The 19,528-nt window shown below is 60.7% G+C and overlaps 1 protein-coding gene across 25 annotated transcripts in view; it reads left to right on the plus strand.

Moving 5' to 3' along the window:
- The window catches only part of CACNA1G (calcium voltage-gated channel subunit alpha1 G), a 61,706-nt gene that overhangs the window by 19,680 nt on the left and 22,498 nt on the right, over window positions 1-19,528 (plus strand). For 10 of the 25 annotated variants that reach the window (XM_032428572.1, XM_032428557.1, XM_032428564.1 and 7 more), the window contains exons 10-18: window positions 9,285-9,436; window positions 10,234-10,419; window positions 10,519-10,633; window positions 10,718-10,873; window positions 15,269-15,353; window positions 15,438-15,631; window positions 16,462-16,893; window positions 17,787-17,887; window positions 18,094-18,217. In XM_032428572.1, coding sequence (XP_032284463.1) covers window positions 9,285-9,436; window positions 10,234-10,419; window positions 10,519-10,633; window positions 10,718-10,873; window positions 15,269-15,353; window positions 15,438-15,631; window positions 16,462-16,893; window positions 17,787-17,887; window positions 18,094-18,217 — 1,545 coding nt within the window. Of the gene's footprint in view, window positions 1-9,284; window positions 9,437-10,233; window positions 10,420-10,518; window positions 10,634-10,717; window positions 10,874-13,708; window positions 13,778-15,268; window positions 15,354-15,434; window positions 15,632-16,461; window positions 16,894-17,786; window positions 17,888-18,093; window positions 18,218-19,528 lie in introns of all 25 variants that reach the window. The other 15 variants (XM_032428566.1, XM_032428556.1, XM_032428561.1 and 12 more) reach the window with 2 other exon arrangements.

The following is a 19,528-nucleotide window of genomic DNA, read 5'->3' on the forward strand; positions in this document are numbered from 1 at the left end:
GGAGCTGAAGACAGAGAATGAGACCCAGATGCAGATGAGGACATGCGGGGCACGGCTGGGGACACAGGCTTGGATGGGGCCTCCCAGACAGGGGAGGGGGAGCCAGGGGAGGAAGAGAGCCCGGGGAGACCCAAGGGAGAGCGGCCTGTCATGCCGACAGGTGAGGAGTTGTCCCCGCAGCGCCCTGAACGAGGAGATGGTATCCATCGATCCTGGTGCTGTGTCCTTCCCAGCAAGGAGCCCTCTTTCCCGCCCCTTGCTGCTGCCCTCCCAGGCCTGTCCTCTCCCACTGTCACCTACCTTACCCCTCAGTTTCCCTGCCAGGGATGGTGACACCCCTCCTGCCCCTCTCTACCAGCAGAGGAAGCCCCCATCTTGTCGTACCCCGCCCTACCCCAGGTAGGTCCCATGCTGTCCACACCCCTTAACCCACTGGCTGGTGAGAACTGGCAGGACTGTTCCTCCCAGAGAGACTAGTGAGGAAGACAAGGACAGGACACTGAGGAGGGAGCAAACCTGAGGATGTGTGACTTGAGGACGGAGGTGTGATCTGATGGAGGGCAAGCACGTGTGTGCCCCCCATCCGTGAGGGGGCAGAACATGGAGCAAGGAACCTACTGTAATTTAGCCATCCCTCTCTCTCTCTCACCTTCCGTCCATCCATCCATCCATCATCCATTCATCCCACACACATTTCCTGCACATCAGAGTTGGGGGAAAACATCCTGATTTGTAGTGTTTATAGCGTTTGCCAATTACCATGGTGTAAACGCTGTCGTCAAGCTAGCAACGTGATGTCACTGAATGTGCGGTTGGGAAGAGACGTGTGCGCACACCTGGCCTAGGACACTGTGTTCTTCCTTTCAGAGAGGTCACCACCAAGTGGACGGTAACATTTACTTGACGCGGTAGGCCCTCAGAGAGGGATGTGCGGAGTAGTCTGGGATCCAGCCTGTGGGGAAGGGATTCCAGGAGAGCCCCACGCAGGACGTGATCTGGGAGTTGAGTCTGAAGGAAGAGTGAGGTGTAGCTAGGGAAGGGTGGGGTGGAGGGCACAATATGGGGGAGGGTCAAAGGCACCAACCACCGAACACCAAAACTGAGAGATTTGTAAGGAGTTCCGAATGAGTGGGGCACTGGGTGGGGGCTGGGATGGACAAATAAGAGACCAGTTTGGAAAAAAATTCAGGGCCAGGTCCTGAGAGGCACAGGAAGGAGTCTGGATTTTTTCCTGAAGGCGATAGGTTCCCCAAAGAGGTTTTAAGCAGGTCAGTGATACGAGCAGGTTTGTGTTCTATCAAAAGTCCTCTGGAGCCAAGGAGGGGAGGCGGGAAGCAGGGAGGCCAACAGGAGGGCTGCTGCAGTGGTCCGGACAGCTCCCACATCTCTGTCCCTGGAAGTGGAGGGAAGAGGGCCGGGGAGAGCTGCCAGGTGGCTGGATCTGCAGGACTCCACACCAGTTGGAGATGTGGGGGAAGGAAGCAACAAGGACGAGACCAGGTTCCTGCTTGGGGTGGGAGCACTGGGCCTTGAGCAGATTGGGGCTGCAGGATGTTTGAGACAGGGCACCCGTGGGTCATCCCGGGCCATAGCTAGCCGGTTGCTGGAGCTCAGAAGAGAAGCTGCCTCTGCCTGGGTCTGCCCTGGGGCCAGGTGGCTCCAGGAGGAAAGGGATTGCGGGGAGAGGGTCCTGGGGACACAGGGGCTTCCTAATCACCCCCTTCCTGGCTCCGGGGTGCTGAGGACAGAGGCTAACTTCATCTTCTAGAAGAGGGACAACAGAGAGAGGTGGAGGAGGGGCATGTGGCCCAGCGGTCTTCTGGGCTGCTGATGAGAGAGAGGCAGGGTCCCGAGTGGACTGCTGCTCAGGCCAGCAGAGGACAGGGCAGGTGATGATTCTGCTCGTTGCTCAGACTCTGGACCCATCCTGTCACTCTAGATACATGTCCAGGGAGGGTTTCTATTTATAAGTGAGTGAGGTCAGCTGTTCAAGGCGGGGGAAGCTGGGGGTGGAGTGGGGTGGGGGGTGGGGGAGAATCCAGATGTGGCAGGTCTTACCTTTAAGGGCCCTCACAGACTCCTTTGGGATCCTGCTGGGATCTGGGGGCTCTCTCCCCAGAAAACACACACAGGAACGGACACCCCACATGCGGCCTTTGAGGACAAGGGTTTATGGACACCTCCCGCCCCAAGCCTATCTCCTGGGCCTTCCAGGAGTTCTTGTTCTCCAGACAGAGGAGCCCTGGCTCAGGCACTGATGCTGTGGCCAAGCAGGACATTGGGGGAAGATCCTTCTAGAGCTGCCCTGGCCCCAGATTTCCAAAGTCTCTGCAGATGTAGGGGGGGAAATGGGTGCTGATTTGGAGCTGGCTGGCTAACGGGGTGCTCACATCCCCGCAGGCATCCTCTGGTTCTAGGCTCCTGTTCAGCCAACAGCTTTTCCTATGCACCGCGCGCTAGAAGAGAATAACAGAATGGCAGGGGCGGGGGACGGAGCCAGGAGCACCGGAGAAATGCAGGTTCTAGCTGAAAAGTTCTGCTTCATGGACAGTTATGCCACATGTCTTAAGGGAGGCTCCTGGGGGACAGAAGAGAGAGGCTCACACCCAGGTGGGGGCTTGAAAGGGCTTCACAAAGGAGGCGGCTTTTGAGAGGGTCCTTGGAAGATAGGTGGGATTGGCAGCTGGGGCAAGGGGCCAAGAGGTCTCGGTGGAAGGATGAAGGGGAATTCGGGCAGCCTGCCTGGAAGGGCATGGGGGGGACATGGGACACTCTGAAGGACAGTCTTTGCCTCCCCCACCCCCACTGGCGGTGTCTAAGCAGGAGCGATGTGAGTCCAGCAGTGTCGAAGGAAGCCTGAGATTCCAGTGGGTGAGGGTTCGGTTGAGGGAGGGGCCCAGAGGCTATTTCTGTCCTTCAGATCAGAGGCCGTGAGGGCCCCGAGTGTGGTGGTGGTGGAAAGAACAGGGGTGGGCGCAGCAATTCTATTGGCAGGGTCTGTGGGCCCGGCACCTGCTGTTGGGATGAGGGCCCACATGAATCCTAGATAACGCCCGGGTTCCAAGACAGAATTCTGGAGGGTGATGGAGCTGGCCGTCGGGGAAGGGTCAGGTTTGGAAGAGGGGGTGAGACGGTTTGTCTTGGACACGGGCCATCTGCGGAAGGCTATCAGGCAGGTTGGCTCTCTGGGTGAGGAGCCAAGGCTCGGAGGGAGAGTGTTTAGTGTCGTCCACACCCCAGTGACAGCTGTGGGGTGGGAGTCAGGGAGCTGGGGCGCAAGGGGAGGGAGTGGGTCTGAGCTCAGGGGGGAAGGCAGCAGGAGAGGAACCCTAGCCAGGCCCGGGGTGGTGCCCACACGGGTCAGGGAAGTCAGGGGCACTGGGGGGGGTGGTGGGCCCCAGGTTCAGGGGCTGCCCTGGCCTCGGCAAAGACGGGGGCTTGGAAGAAAGTCTGGAGAGAGCTGGGGTGCTGGGGCCCGGGATTTGGGGGGACTGGGCCTACACTCACAGGGAGGGTTCTGCTCTGAGGCCAGGAAAGGAGATTGGAGGAGTGAGGGAAACAGGGCTAAGTGATGGATGGGCTGGGGCCCGGGGCCTGGGGGAGTGGGGTGTGTGTGAGGGAGATGGAGGTGCAGGTGGAGGAGGGGAGGAGAGAGTAGGCTGCAGGTCACAGAGCTGTTCGTGGGGAGGGCAGTGGAGCCCCCTGCAACGGGGCGAGGTTGGGAGTGGGGATGAGGCCGGGGGCGGGGAGATGGGGAGGGTCTGGAGCAGCTCCCTCTGGGGAGAGGGGGAGCCCCAGCAGCAGAGGGTGGTGAGGGAAGGTGGAGAGCTGCCCTGAGGCCCCCAGCTGGCCTTGCCTTGTCCAGAGCAACGCTCAACCATTCCTCAGCTGCGGCAGAGGCCCAGCGGCTAGGGACTTACCTGGGCCGGGGCGGGAGGGCAGCCTTGCGGTGGCCCACCATGGGCTCCAGGCTGAGAGGTGGTTCTCGCAGGGGAGGGGCAGGGGCCCCAGCTCCAGAGGTCGAAGTCGCGGGGGCTTCAGGCTGGCTGTCTCCCAGCTGAGTGAGCGCTGGGGCTGCCTTGTGTAGTCTGCCTGTGTGTTTACTTGGGGCGGCTTTGAGGAGCCTGACAGGAGATTGTGGGAAGGGGCTAAAGACACCCCTGGTTAGGGGGCACTGGGCCCCAGGGGGCATGAGGGGCTGGAAGGAGATCTCGCCCTTGCTCCGAAGAGCGAGGCCATGATCTGTATGGGGAAGCCTGTGGGCTTTCCTGGAAACCACCTGCCCCCCAGGTGTCTCCTGACTGCCCTCGGAGGAGGAGGAGGAGGAGGAGGAGGAGGAGGAGGAGGGAAGAGGTCCCAGTGACCCTTACCCCATCGCTGTGGCCCGGCCTGGACCTCCCCTCCGGGGTGTGAGGGTGCAGCAGGCAAGACTGTCAAAAGCCGAGGTGAAGTGAACCAAGGAGTCAGAATTGGGGAGCAGAGATTTCCAGGTCAGCAGAGCTGTGGGAGCTGAGAAGAGGGGGCAGGGCTGGGGTGACCCGTACGAGCCTCTGCTCCGCGGTCGCCCGGCTCGTCCGCGCCTCTCGCCTTCCCTGTGTGCCGGAGCCAGCTCCCAGGCCTCCTGCCTGGACCACTGCAGTCTGCCCCTAATCGGTCTCCATCCCGCCGTCTCTCCATGCCATCAGCATGCTGCCAGCACTGCAGCCAGATGAATCTTAATACGCCGCTCTGCACATCTCTTCCCGAGCCCTAGAAGCCCCAGTAGCGGCATTGTGAGCAGAGGCAAGTCCAGCCCGGGTGGTGGAGCGGAGTCAAGGCCATCCTGCCTGGGCCCTGCCCACCTTGCAGCCGTGTCCCCCATGGACCCCTCCTACCCTCTGACCTGGGAGAACCACTGGATTCTTGGTCCCCGTGCATTCCTTCCTCTGCACCTCTGCTCATGCTGCCCTCCACTGGGGACGCCCTCCACGGGGCTCTTCTCCTCACTGACACTGGTCTCAGCTGGCTTTGAGCTCCTGGGGTGCTCCCGGGGTTTGCCCCCAGCGTGGTGCTTGGTGCAGCCTTGCAGGTGTTCCGTCCTGCCACGTGTGCGGTCCGCTTCTGCTGTCGGTGCCCATGGGGCTGCCTGAGCGTGCTTCTTGGCTGGGTGTTTTCATGGTCTTTAACTGCTGTGTTCTGCAGAGCAGCCTGGCCATGAGGTGATGCTACCCTGTTTAGCAGAAGAGGCCACTGGGGATCAGAGAGGTTAAGGGACCTGCCCAAGGTCACACAGGTAGAGAGTCTCAGAGTTGGCAGGCCTCCCACACTCTGGTTTAACCCCATGCTTTGATCGCCAGTGTGCTGTGCACAGTGGGCCCGTTAAGGGTTGGTCGTTGGAGGTGCGATGGGTTTCAGGGGAGTCCTGGCCCTGAGAAGTCTGGAGCAGCTTATGGGGGGCTACAGTTGCTCCAAGGTGACAGGCTGAGGGGAGGGGGAGTGTTGGGAGATGGGGCATTTACAGTTAGCATCCTCCCAGAGAAGAGCCTGGGTCCCCCGGGTGGGAGAAGCTCAGGGGTCTTGAGGTCTGTGAACAGAAGGGAGGATATGGTCCAGACCTGAGAAGGGACTTGCTGGCTGCCCGAGTGAGTCAGGGAGGGGGCTGGTGCCCAGCTGTCGGGTCTGTGTGCAGCTGCATGGGTTCTCTCTTGGGGGGGGGCGGCGGTGCGCATCGTGGGAAGATGCAAGGGAAGGTGCGGGCCTTGCTCATACCTTCCTAAGCAGCTCCATCAGGTTACCACACCTCTCGGAGCCTCAGTTTACCTGGCTGTCTCGGACGCCGCGAGGAAATGAAATGCTGGGAGGGAGGGATCAGCCATTGGCGCACCCCGGGAGGGGCCTCGCAGAAGTGGGCTCCCTCCCCTTTGCTGCTGCAGCAGCTGTGATCACGGCTCTGGTCCCTGGGGCAACCGTGTTGCTAAGTTGTGTCTCTGTGTCCTCTTCCTGCATTTGCAGAACATGCCCAGCCTCCAATCTAGTAACTTGGGCAGACCTGTCTCAGGGAGGAGTGCCTTTTCCCATGGATTATGAGGGGATACCGGGGCCCTGGGAGGAAATAGGCATTGCCCTTAGGTATGTGCAGGGAGAGTGTGCGGGGGGGGGGGGGGGGGGGGGCAGGCTGAGGGACAGTGCCCCGTTCTCCTTTCCCCCTGCTCCTCCAGTCCCAAAGCTGCCTGGAGGGGTGAGGTAGGGGCCCCAGCCTTTGCTGTCACCCCCTCAACCAGGACTGATGATGCAGACCCTGGGGGAGCCCTGTGCTATCTTTCTGATGAGGCTTCCGGTCGGTGAGCAGGTGTCCATGAGCCAAGAGCCATCAGGAACAGACTGTTGCGACCCCCTTGGATGACATCAGGAAATGCCGGGAATACCCACCCCCCCAACATGCCCAGCGCTGGGTGTGCTTCTAAGAGTCACTGATGGAGTCAATTCGAGATACCAAAAGCTACCGTGCTTTCAGCTACTTTTTAAAAAACGTTTTATCAATTTTTATTTTTGGCCCCTTTTTTTTGAGGCATCACTTACATGTCGTAGAATTCACCCATTGTAAGTGCACCTCGGTTGTGTTTTCAAATCAACGTGTTCTTTATTCATACATCTAAGTTCATGCAAAATATAATTTTATGTACTTTGGAAAGCACATTATGAATTCAGTCCATCCGTGTGTCGGGATTCACACGCCTCTTGCTGTCACCCGGGGTGGGTGTGAATCCTGACTGCCTAGTATTATCAGGGTCAGAATGAGCTGGGATTGGGTCGCACTCCCTGGTTGTCCCTGCCCTGTGACTTTGAACCGGTCATTCACCATCTTTTGACCTTTCTGCTCACCTGTAAAGTGAAGGTGCCGGGGCCGCCGTGTGGACGGCGTGAGGTAAGACACAGGGTGAGCCTGGGAACCCACCAAGCGCTGCACCCGTGCGGTCTGTGCTTATCACCTTTATCCAACCCAAGAACGGACAGCTGGGCAGGTGGCAGGGTGACGGGGAGGCAGGCTCGCTGACCATGGCTCCCTGGCAGATGGCACTTGGGAGCACAGAGTGGAGATCCACTTAGTCAGGAGGGGTCTGAGCCCTGAGCTTTATCTGCCCTGACAGTGACCCCTTCCCCACCACCTGCACTGTGCTAATGCTGGAGGGATCCAAGGTCCTATCTCTCTGTGACCCCATTCACTAGGTCAGGTGGTAGTGCCCCCGCCAGCCCCCACTTGCTGTCTGGGGAGCAAGGATTTGCTTGAGATCTGCTGGACCCATGAGCTCCTTGCCACACTGGCCCCCGCAGCTGGCTCTCAGCCCTGCCTGCTGACCCTGGTTCTGCCCTCCAGGCCTGCCTTTGGAAAGAACCCAAGCACAGGCTGAGAGCTTCTCTCCTGAGTAGCTATTGACCCCCCAAACACTCCTCACCTGCCAGTCAGAAGGCCCTTCCTTCCAGGTCTCCCCACCTCCTACCCAGGCTGGCCACACAAAGTCACCATTAGGATACATTTGGTGGTGCCCAGGCCTGGCTCCATGCTTGGGTGACCTCCCTGGGCCACCCGCCAGGTGAGGCAGCTGGGTAAACAGGGGGGAGGTGGCTGATGGACTAAGGGCTTCATCTGCTTATTTATTTTAACTCAAACTTCTTGAGCTGCTTTGAAGCTTGGGCTTTTGGGGGATGGAGACACCCCATTAGGTAGGCAGTGGGCTCCACTGAGCCAACCATGTGTCCGCCTGCATCTCCAGCCCTCAGCCCAGCCCTGCCCCTCTCTCTGTCCCCAGACATGGCTCATTCCTTGTGCTCTGCCCTGTGATGCCTTCTGCGCCCTTCTCCCTGGAGAGACCCCACTTACCCTTCAGAGTCCATTTCAAGTGCGGCCTCTTGACTAAGGCTTTCCCAGTGTGTTCCTCCCTCATGGTCTCTCCCTTAGACTCTTGGATTTACTGTCTGGATCATTTATTTTGGCATCTAAGTATCTAAGGCCTCTTGTGTTATTCAGCTATTTTGTGTACAACCTGTTTCCAGCGAGACTCTGGGCTCCTGGGAGGCAGGAAGCATAGTGGGCATGTGTTTGTAGCTCCTTTAACATCTGATGCATTGCTGGGCATACAGTAGACACTTAATATTGACAGAAGGAAGGTGGGGAGGTGACTAGTGAGCTGGAATAGCACCAGTTTGTCAATTCTTTTCTTCTTCTTTTTTTTTTTTTTAAGATTTTATTTATTTGAGAGAGAGAGTGAGCGAGAGAGACAGAGCACAAGCCAGGGGGAGAGGCAGAGGGAGAAGCAGACTCCCCACTGAGCAGAGAGCCCGACACAGGGCTCGATCCCAGGCCCCTGGGATCATGACCCGAGCTGAAGGCAGACGCTCAACCAACTGAGCCGCCCAGGTGCCCCAAGTTTGTCATTTCTGATGACCTCTCTAGGATGTGTCCTTGGTCCTATTCTCAGCCCCTGGGCAGAAGCATAGAAGTAATTACCATGGGTGTTTTACATCTGGCCAGAGAGGCTGAGAATCGTGCTGCAGGTCACCCCGTGAGTTGACGGGGACTAGGCTGGGAATTCACCCAGGTGTCCCAGCCTCAGGTAGCTGCTCCAGGTGCCGCCTTGTCCATGACAACCCTTCTAGGAGTCTCCCTTCTGCCCCTCAGCGTGTTTGCACGCCCGTGCGTGTGCCTGCTTGTTCGTGTGATTGTGAGCGCACGTGTGTTTGTATGTGCAGTGTGTGGGGGTGTGCAGTGCGTGCATGTGTCTGGAAGGAAGCAGCCGTAGCCGACAGTTGTCCAGGAGAAGGCTGCCAAGTCCACGGAGTAATCGTGGAGCACGTGTGCCTTTGCGTGTGGTTGTGTGTCTGGGGACGCGGGTGGGGCCTTGACAATCAGCCTCTGACACGGGTCAGCGTTGCTGGGCTGCCGGCCACGGCCTGCCGAACTGACACGGCAGCACAGGACGAGGTGGGTCTCGGGGGTCCTCGCGGGAGGTGGGCAGGACCTACCGTTCAGGCTTCCCGCCAGTCTGTGGCCCCGGGGATCTGAGACCCAGAGCTGGGATTTGGTGTGGCGGCTTCCCCTGAGTGCATTTCTTCATGGACCCTTCGGGGGAGGGTCCTTCTCCGATGCCTGAGCATCCCCCACCACCATGCCCCCCGCCCCACCCGCCCACTCAGCCCCAGCTTGCCAGTCCTGCTGCTCGTCTCCCCGTGGCCCTCTGCTAGGGAGGACAGGGATGAGGGTCTCGGGGATGAGCCTCGGCTGCTTCCTCCTCTGCCCCGCCCTCCAGCCCGAGGAGCTGACCAACGCTCTGGAAATCAGCAACATCGTCTTCACCAGCCTCTTTGCCCTGGAGATGCTGCTGAAGCTGCTGGTGTACGGGCCCTTTGGCTACATCAAGAACCCCTACAACATCTTTGATGGTGTCATTGTTGTCATCAGGTATGACTGCCCCTCCACCACCTCTCACCTGGAGGAATGCCCGTGGGGCGGCTGGGGCGAGAAGCCACGCAACCTGTGCCTCCGGGGTGGAGGGGTCTGGAGTCAGGCCCCCCCGGCCCCCAGGCCCTGCCGCTCCCCCCGCCCCCCCAGTGGAGGGTGATCCTCTCCAGCCTCTCTCGGCCCTACCTTGCTCAGGCCGAATTTGGCCTCGCGTCTCCTTTGGCCGGACCCCTGTGCAGCCTCCTCTCTCCTCTCTCTACTTCTTGCCCTTGACCCCATGCAGGCCCGGGGTGAGTGAGGACTGGGGAGTTGGCTTTGCTGAGGAGTTGAAGGAGGTGTGAGGCCCAGCCTGCTGTCCCTGCTTGCAAAGTGCTTGGAAACCATCTCAGACACCCGCAACTTGCTTTAGGGTTTCCAAGACCCTGGGAAAGTGCTCCGTCCCCCTAGGCCTGGGGCCAGGAGAGCTGCTTTATTGCTTTCTGGAATTGGCTTTAGATTTCATTAGACAAGAACAAAGCAAATATTCCATAACTGGATGCCGTTGCATTGGCCGGAATTTGGGAGAGAGTTCTCTGCTGCCAGGGTGTGATCTCGGGCCTGGAGGGGTGGAGAGGGCTGGAGCTGTCACCTCCATCCATCTCAGGGGCTCCTATCTGCAGGCCCAGGGGCCCCCCTGGGCCCCACTTCCTCATGCCGTGCGGGCTTGTCCAGGCCCTCAGATGCTGCCAGGCCCTCTCGAAGGGAGGGGCAGGGGAGGGAGAGCACGCAGGGGCTCAGGCTCCCTGCCCTCCTTGCAGCGTGTGGGAGATCGTGGGCCAGCAGGGGGGTGGCCTGTCGGTGCTGCGGACCTTCCGCCTGATGCGGGTGCTGAAGCTGGTGCGCTTCCTGCCGGCACTGCAGCGACAGCTCGTGGTGCTCATGAAGACCATGGATAACGTGGCCACCTTCTGCATGCTGCTCATGCTCTTCATCTTCATCTTCAGGTGAGGGCAGGTGCGGCATCCGTGCCGGCTGGGAGGAGGGCCTGAGGGGCAGGGGGTGCTGCTGCCCTGACCCCCATCTTGTGGCTCCTGTGTCTTCAGCATCCTGGGCATGCATCTCTTTGGCTGCAAATTTGCATCGGAGCGGGACGGGGACACGCTGCCGGACCGGAAGAATTTTGACTCCCTGCTCTGGGCCATCGTCACCGTCTTTCAGGTGCCAGGGTAACCAGGCAGGGGTGGATGGGGGTGGGGGAGATGCCCCCTGGTGAAGGCGCTGACCCCCAGCCTCGGCCCGCAGATCCTGACCCAGGAGGACTGGAACAAGGTGCTCTACAACGGAATGGCCTCCACGTCATCCTGGGCTGCTCTTTATTTCATTGCCCTCATGACCTTTGGCAACTACGTGCTCTTCAATCTGCTCGTCGCCATTCTGGTGGAGGGCTTCCAGGCGGAGGTAACCCCCTGCCTGCAGCCGTGTGCTGTGGTGGCCTGGGAGGTCTCGCAAAAAGTGCCCATCGGCCTGGCGTTGGGGTGGGGGTGGGGGGCTAGGGCAGAAGGCTCCAGGTCTCAGGCAGCCCCTCAGCCCTGGGGAGACAGGGTAGTTGTGGGGGATCCCTGGGGCCAAGGTTAGCTGCTGAGCGGGCTTCAGCATCGAAGTTGGCTAGACCCTCCCCAGGGAGCTGGAGAAGTTGGCAGAAGGTGCAGCTGGATCCTGAGCACAGGTGCTCTCGGGGACATCCGGAGGGGACCCATCGGAGCCGAGGGGTGGGGGAAGCATGTGTGCAAGTCATCTGAGCTCCAGCTGAGCTGATGAAGATGCCACCAGGGCCCGGGCAGGGCTAAGCTGCCCAGGGTGAGAAATGAGCCCAATTAGCTGCCGGCATGGCAGAGATGAGCGTCCTATTTCCAGCCCAGGCTCCATCACCTTCGTCACAGGCAGCGTCATCAATTAATATTGATTTGCATTGATCCTGCCCTCACTGTGCCAGGGCTCAGCCTCTGCCTGAAGGGCGGCATGCCGCTCCTCTCTCTCTGCTCTGCCCCTCTCCCCCGAGCTCCGGGCCGGCCCGGCCTCCGGGCATCATTCACGGGCAGGTTGACCCAACCTAGAAATGCTCCAGGTTGGGCGTAGAGAAGCTCTTGGTCCAGTTCTCTCCGGATGACCCGGATGGAAACTCCCGCTGCGGCCTGGTCTATAAATACTCGGCACACGGTGGAAAAACAAAAATCTATTTTCCGACTCTTTCCCAGCTTTGCGAGGGAGGGCCGTTCCCCGTAGGCCGGCTGGGCTAGTGGGGTGCGGGGGCATCCGTCCCCCAGCGGCCTTTGCCTGCTGCCAGCCGTGCAAATTCTGTAGTGATCCATGATGGCATTTCCTCCCACGGGCTGGCCGCGAGGGCAGCTGGTGGTGGAGGTGCGCCCTGCCTTTGGGGATGGCGGGACCTCTGGTGCGGGGAGGCACAAGGCACTTATTTGGGGGTTCCATGGGCCTGAAAAGTTAGGGGGTGCCACTGTGCTCCCATGGGAACCAGGATCCCCGTGGATACCCACCACTCTGTTACTGCTCTCAGCCTCTGGGAAGAGATGCTGAGTGGGGATGGGGGTCCTGCAGCCCCTTCCCAACCACCGTTCCCGACGGCTAAGATGTCCTCAGAAAAATTCCTGAGGAACTGCACGGACGGAAAGGGAAAACACCCCGAGCCTGTCCCTCTCCCCTCAGCTGGCCTGGAGGTGCCCCGTGCAGACAGCCCCCTCCCCGCCGCCGCCCCTTTCAGAAAACACCTGGCTAAATGGAGAGCTGCGGAGCCGGCCTGGTTGCTAGGCAGCAGCGAAGTGGGCTGCTGGGAACAAGGCAGGTCACTCTGGCCCTGCTGGGGGCCGTGGCTGCCCCAGCCTGAGCGGGGCGGGGTAGGGCCGGGGGCCGCAGCCTCCTCAACCCGCAGAGCATAGGTGCCTGTAGGGGAGGGTCCCACTCAGGGCTTGGCGCTTCAGGTCTGGGGTGGGATGGAGAAAGGAGGCCCGGATCAACCCCCCTCAGGGGGTGGGGGTGGGGGAGGCAGGGCATGGCCCTGGAGTGCCCACGGGAGGGGCTGGACCAGCTGCCCGCTGTCCTGCCTGTGGTGGGCCAACACCTGGGTGAGGGAGGGGAGGGTCAGTCACTCAATGCCGGTGACCTGGATGCTTCCAGAAGCACCTGCCCTCTCGGGTACGAGTTTCAGGGGGTTGTGCATGTCGCTTTGAGGGAGCCCCGCGATCTGGCAGGAGACGCTGCTTTTTGCTATTGTGATGGCCGGCTTTCTCACAAATGAGGCAACCCACCTCGGTAGAGGAAGCGGCCGCCCCCGTTTTGTGGGGCATCACTAGCAGGAGGGCTCAAGGGTAGCCCCTGGCTGGCCTTGCCACCCTGCCAAGAGGTAAGAGGGAGGAGCCCCAGGGGGCTGGGCTGGCTCAGTTTTGATTGCCCGACTTGCAGGGGGCAGCGCCCTGCATCCCTGTATATTTATCATCCACACACTTAATTAAATGAACAGGCGTCAGGCCCTGTGTGAGGCCATTAATTGATATTAAACAACATCATAGCTGTCATCCCAGTGTTACTTGTCACATCCCATCCCAGTGGGAGCAGCTGGACCCGGTCTGATTCGGAGGGATGCAGGCTGAGCGTGGGGGAGTGGGGAGGCCTGTTCCAGCTCCCGGCCTTCAGCCTCCTGCCAGGCTCGGGCTCCATCCCCTCCTCCTTCCCACCCTCCCTGCCCATTCCCCAAGCCCCCTGCCAGTGCGGGGCCAGTAAGAGGTGAGCTGGAGACTCAGGTGCGAGGCCCAGATGTACCTCTCACTCTCTGCATGCCTTGGGACGGTTGTCTTAGCTTCTCCAAACCTCAGGTGCCTCCTCTAAGATGACATTGGTGGTACTTCCTTCCCACCTTGCGAGAGGCAAGCTGGTATTCATAAGGCAGTTTCGGGAGGGCTGGCACCCCAGTGAACCGTAGCTGTCACTATTAGGATTAACCGGGGGGAGGGCTTGGTCTCCCTTCCCCGCCCTTTTCCCCATTTTCGTGGCCTCTGCCCTCACCCTTCAGATTCATTCTGGCCCGAGGGCCTGTGGCTGAATTCTGGAAGGCCGTTCTGTCCCCTCTCTCCTCCTCCCCTACCCCCGGTGTCTCGTCCCCCTCCCACCCCTGCCTGGTTTGCACCATCCTTTTCTTCATCCTCTTTCGACACTGCTGATGTCTGAAAGCCCGAGCGCCTGTGACCAGCGCCCGTCCCCTGCCTCCCCGTCTCCCTGTAGGAAATCAGCAAACGGGAAGATGCGAGTGGACAGTTAAGCTGTATTCAGCTGCCTGTCGACTCCCAGGGGGTAGGTACGCGATCATGAGTCGGCATGCCGCCCTCCCCGTGCCCTGTGCGCCCCCCACTCTGCCTCCGCGTCTCTGTGCTCGTGTTCACGCTCAGCTGCTGTGCAACTCTAGTAGTCGTGCTGGTCACTGGTGTCGTGAGGTTTGCTTCGATTTCAAGTCCCTTCCCTCCCCTGCCGAGGACATCGAGAGGAGGAGCCTCTTTGCCTCTGCCGCCATCCACCGGCAAAGGGCACCGTTCCCGTCCCCCGCCGGACCGGTGGAGGGGCGGGAGAAGGAAGGGACTTAGAATCCTCTGTGTGCACGTGTCGGGGACACCGCGTGTGCGTGCGACGCTGAGGTCCCTGAGGAGTCCGAGTCGTCGGGCCTCCGTGGACTCGGGATCCGTGGCCGCAGACCGTGTTCCCCCATCTCTCTCCCCTCCCCCTTGCCCCGAGCCCCTATTGGAGACCCCACAAGCTGCCTCAGCTCAGGACAAGTGTTTGGGAGGATGTGAGGGTGGAGGTACCGGAAGGTACCAGAATTTTGAATCCACTTCCGCGTCTCTGGCCCCCTGGCCTCCTGGGAGGGCCAGCAGGTATTCGGGGACTCGCTCCTCCTCTGGCCCCCGCACCCAGCCTGTGCTCGGCCGTTTCCTGCTCTGGCGCTGGAATAGAGGGCCGGAGCCAGGATCCCCGCGGGACCCTACCGTGCTGTGCATCCCGAGCAGCCCCCTGGAGTTCCCGCTCGATAATTAAAGGCCTCGTTAGGGATGTAAACTGAGTTAATGAAAATGATCCCCTGAGATGCCAATTACACAATATTTATGTCCTTATCAAAAGTAGCAGTCAAGTATTTCTTAATAACTTCTTAAGGAGAAGTGTGTAATTACTGGGGAACCTACTGACCTGCTAAGAAGGAAAAACTGCCCCAGAGACGGGGACAGAGGTACAAATGGGGCCAGGGGAAGGGGCGGGGTCTGGGGGGAGACCAGGGCACGAAGCAGCGGGCCCACAGTGACCTCCTTGGGCTGAGCTGCTCTGTCTGGGGTCTTTTAATTGCCTCCTGGGGTCCTCAGGTCTGAGGCCCAGGGGAGGGCAGCCTTGGAAGGAAAGCAGAGGGCACAAATTGGAATTTAGGCTCTAGTGACCCTTTCACTTAGGTCCCCAGCTCCCTCTGACCTCTGCCACCCCCCTGCCCGGCTCACTCTCCCTTCTCCTCTCAGCCCCTCCTGGAGCCAGTTCCAGCCTGGCTGGTTGTGTTGTGGGCTATGGGGTGAGCCGTGGCCTTCTCAGAGGTGTGGCTGGTGGGAGGCAGAGGTGTCGGGGGCCCTGGGGAGCTCTGGGCCCCACGCCTGCGTGGTCTGGCCTGCGTCAGTGCATGCCTCGTGCCGTGGTTGCTGGTTCCTGTAGCCTGTATGTGGTGTGTGTGTGTGTGGAGACAGGGAGACCTCAGTCCATCCCACTAACCCCTGCCCGGCTGGGACCCTAATGTCCTGCTGCTCCCCCACCTAGGGAGATGCCACCAAGTCCGAATCGGAGCCCGATTTCTTCTCACCCAGCCTGGATGGCAATGGGGACAGGAAGAAGCCCATGGCCTGTGAGTATCTACCCCGCGGGTGCTGCCCCTGGCCCTGGGCCAGCCTCGAGTGGACTCAGGGTCTCTCCCTTTCTCCCTCAGCAGTGGTGTCCCTGGGGGAGCACCCGGAGCTGCGGAGGAACCTGCTGCCGCCTCTTATCATCCACACGGCCGCCACACCCATGTCGCTCCCCAAGAGTTCCAGCACCGGCCTGGCTGAAGTGGCGGGCCCCGCCTCCCGCCGCACCAGCAGCAGCGGGTCTGCTGAGCCAGGGGCGGCCCATGAGATGAAGTCACCGGTATGGGGTGCATGTGGGTGCCGGATGGTGGGAGATGCGCAGATGTCAGGAGGGAAAAGAGGAGGGAAGTGGACAGGCCCAAGGGGACAGCCTCTGAGCCATAGGCCTGACAAGCCCCAGGGAAGTCAGTAGGTCTAGTAATGCAGGCAGACGTAGAGCTCTGGACTCGGGGGGCAGAAGAGCCGTGTTCTAATCCTATTCTTCGGTCCCTTAACTCGGCGACCTTGTGGGAAGCTCAACCTCTGAGTTGCATTTTGGAAGAGGGGGCAGTCCTTACCTTCTTAATACTTCATCATAAGCACAGCAAACCCCATGCAGTTAGTAATTCTGGACGAGGCACTGTTCTAGATACTGCTCATAAATATTCTAAATGCATTGAATCCTCATTGCAACCCTATGACGTAGGTATCATTATTATCCCCATTTTAGAGATGGGGATCTGAGTCTCAGATTGCCAAACTGATTTGTGGGAAGCTCTGCAGTGAGCAGGTGACTGAGCCAGCACTTTAATCCAGGAGCCAACGTCAGGGCCCATGCTCCTGCCATCTTTTTATACTGCCAGTCAACTGAACAAAGAATAGGTCCTAGTGTCATATCTCATACACAGACGAGGAACTGAGGCACAGAGAGGTTTAGTAACTTGCCAAGGTCACACAGCTGGTTGGAGTAAAAAATCGGAACCCAGGCGTCTGGTCCAGGGCTCCCGCTCACACCTCTATACCCGATGTGATGCTGGGGAGGCTCACAGGAGACAGCATGCATGGGAGGGGGGTGCGGGGCTGGGAGGTCTTGGTGGCGACCACCCTCTTCTTGGCTCCCCCACCCCCCAGCCGAGCACCCGCAGCTCTCCACACAGCCCCTGGAGTGCAGCGAGCAGCTGGGCCAGCAGGCGCTCCAGCCGGAACAGCCTGGGCCATGCCCCCAGCCTGAAGCGGAGGAGCCCGAGCGGGGAGCGGCGGTCCCTGTTGTCGGGTGAGGGCCGAGAGAGCCAGGATGAGGAGGAGAGCTCTGAAGAGGAGAGGGCCAGCCCGGCGGGCAGCGACCGGCGCCGCGGGGGCTCCCTGGAGCGGGAGGCCAAGAACTCCTTTGACCTGCCGGACACGCTGCGGGTGCCCGCGCTGCACCGCACGGCCAGTGGCCACAGCTCAGCCTCCGAGCACCAGGACTGCAATGGCAAGTCGGCCTCGGGGCGCCTGGCCCGGGCCCTGCGGCCCGACGACCCCCCACTGGATGGGGACGATGGCGATGACGAGGGCAACCTGGTGAGGCCCCTGTGGGCACAGTGAGCTCTCACCCCTGACCTTGAACCGAGGGGAACTGTGCCCGACCTGGCGCCGGGCTGGACAAGCCCCTCCCGGCTCTGTGGCATTCAGGGAGTTACCATCACGCCCCATCACGCCCCAGGGGATCTCAAGGGGTGCCGACCCTGAAGCTGAGCTCCAAACTGCCCCTTTCCTCCCGATGCCCGCCCCACCGAGCCGCAGATCCTTGTCACCCGTGGGGCTGCGGCGCTGCGGTCCTTGGTGGATATGAATGGTTTTGGGCAGATGTGTATGAATCTTTCATGGCCCTCCCCCTGTGACTCAGAAATACCCATCACTCATCTCTCCAAACTGATGCCCTCCCCATCCCCCTCTCTCATCTGGACCTCATCGCAAGCCTTGACTTCACACCCGCCCTTACCCATTCACCCCTCCCCCGGGCCCCTCACCACCACCTTTAACCCTGGGGATGGGGCACAGGGACCCAGGGCCTCAGGGTTAGCACGTGAGGAGAAGGGGCTAGTGTCTCCTGGTCCCAGGTGTGTCTTTGAACAAACAGCTGTGATGGGGACAATGTTTGATAATTGATACGGCTTCCAAGCCCAGTGGGGAGGGAAACAGGGAGGGCAGGTGGGGCCGGGCTGGAGGCAGAGAGCCTGGGAGAGGGGGTGCAAGGGAGGAGGGAGGAGATGAGCGATGCTCAGGGGACGAGAAGGGGCTAACAGGGAGATGGGGGTCTTAGGAATAAAGGAAGAGAAACACGGCAGAGGGCTGAGCCAAGTGGGAGAGGCTAGACAGGGTGTGAGGGCCACGGAGTTGCTGATGAAGAGCAGGGTGGGCTCGGGGGACTTGGGGGCCCGGGCCTGCACACGAGTCCTATGATCCTTCTACAGAGCAGAGGGGAGCGGATGAGAGCGTGGGTCCGAGCCCGGCTGCCTGCCTGCTGCCGCGAGCGAGACTCCTGGTCTGCGTACATCTTCCCTCCTCAGTCAAGGTGAGCAGGGGGTCCCTGACCTCTCCTCCTGGGGAATGACCCCGTGACACCATCCCAGGGAGGCTAGAAGGGTCCCCTGGCCTAGGGGCAAGTGAGGGAGGGGCCCCGGGCTGGGAGAGCCCAGGAGGGGGGTGGGGGCTGCCGAGCAAGGCCTCTCACTGCTGCCTTGCTCGCCTCCTGCCCAGCATTTGCCTGTCTTCCAGCAGGTTCCGCCTCCTATGTCACCGAATCATCACCCACAAGATGTTCGACCATGTGGTCCTTGTCATCATCTTCCTCAACTGCATCACCATCGCCATGGAGCGTCCCAAGATCGACCCCCACAGTGCTGTGAGTCACCAAAGACTAAGCTCGGTGGCTGTTTGAGTGCCAGCCGCCTCCTGGGTTAGCGCCCACGGAGCCAGCGAGGCGGGCGGGGAGGCCCAGAGCGACACGGAGGGAGGGAACCAGGAGTCTCCTTTAGGCCTCCCTGGCACCTGGCACCCGGGGCTGCCTGCCGTGTCCCTCTCCCGCCCCTGCCTCCACTTCCCTTCTGTGATACAGCAGCCAAGCTGGGGGTGCGGGGGGGGGGCCTGCTCCTTACCGGGGAGCCCCGGTGCATCCCAGCTATTAGTAGACAGCGCGTGCTCGGGAGCCAGAGACCTGTGGGGCCCCGGTGGGAGTTGGCAAGTGTTGGGGTGATGCGAACAGCAGGAGAGGCCCCGGCTGGGCTGAGTGGTCTTGCTTCCCCTCCTCCCTACAGAAGGTCTGGGTTTCGCCTGTGACCTCTGCCCTGATGGGGGAAGACGTCCTGCCCAGCCTACCCCATGGGCAATGTAGAGTGGGGGAGAGGGAGATGCCCTTCGATCCTCTTGGTCCTGCCAGGTCACAAGTAGGTTTTGAGGCACGTTAGTGGGGACATTCGTCACTTCTGCTTGGCTGTGAACCTGTTAGTCCTCCTCAGAAGGAGAGGAAGGGCCATAGGCCTGAGTATCTGGACATATGCCCAGGGACCCAACCTCTTCAGGACAGGCCCAGCTGGTTCCGGAAGCTGTCTCTCCCCAGCAGGGCATCATAGGCCCCTACCCCCAGACAGTGTTTGCCCCTCACGGCATCTTGCCCCACTCGCTCAGAGTGGCCCCCCACCCCTCCTCACTGCTCCCCCACACTGCCATTCAGATTTCAGCACTCCTGGGCTCCTAGTCTCCGTTGGGGTGAGCTCTAGCAGGGCCAGGGTGGGGACAGAGGGACCCTTTTGAATGGAGGGCCGGGCTGGGAATAGGTGCGTGAGGGGACCCCCACCCCTGGGGCTTGTGTGGGCTGGAGCAAGGGCGGCTGGTCACACAGCTCCTGTGTCCGCCACCTGCCCAAGGCCTTGCTGCACGGCCCTCTGCCTCCGTCACCATATCTCAGCCCCCCTCTTGCCCTCCGCGCCTCTACCTCTCACTCTGTCCTGTGCCCACTTCTCTCATTCCCTTCCTCTGTTTCTCTCTCTGACACTCACGCTCTGCCTACTGCCTCTCCAGACCTCCCCAGCCCTCTCCCTGCCACCCAGGGATGGACTCCGCCTACAGATATCAGGGGACCAGGTCACCTGCTTTCCCGCCCTGCCCCCACCCATGCCCCCATAAATGTGGTGCCAGGGGACACACAGGCTATAGT

Source organism: Phoca vitulina, unplaced genomic scaffold (assembly GCF_004348235.1).
Source record: "Phoca vitulina isolate PV1807 unplaced genomic scaffold, GSC_HSeal_1.0 scaffold40, whole genome shotgun sequence".
Classification (NCBI taxonomy): domain Eukaryota; kingdom Metazoa; phylum Chordata; class Mammalia; order Carnivora; family Phocidae; genus Phoca; species Phoca vitulina.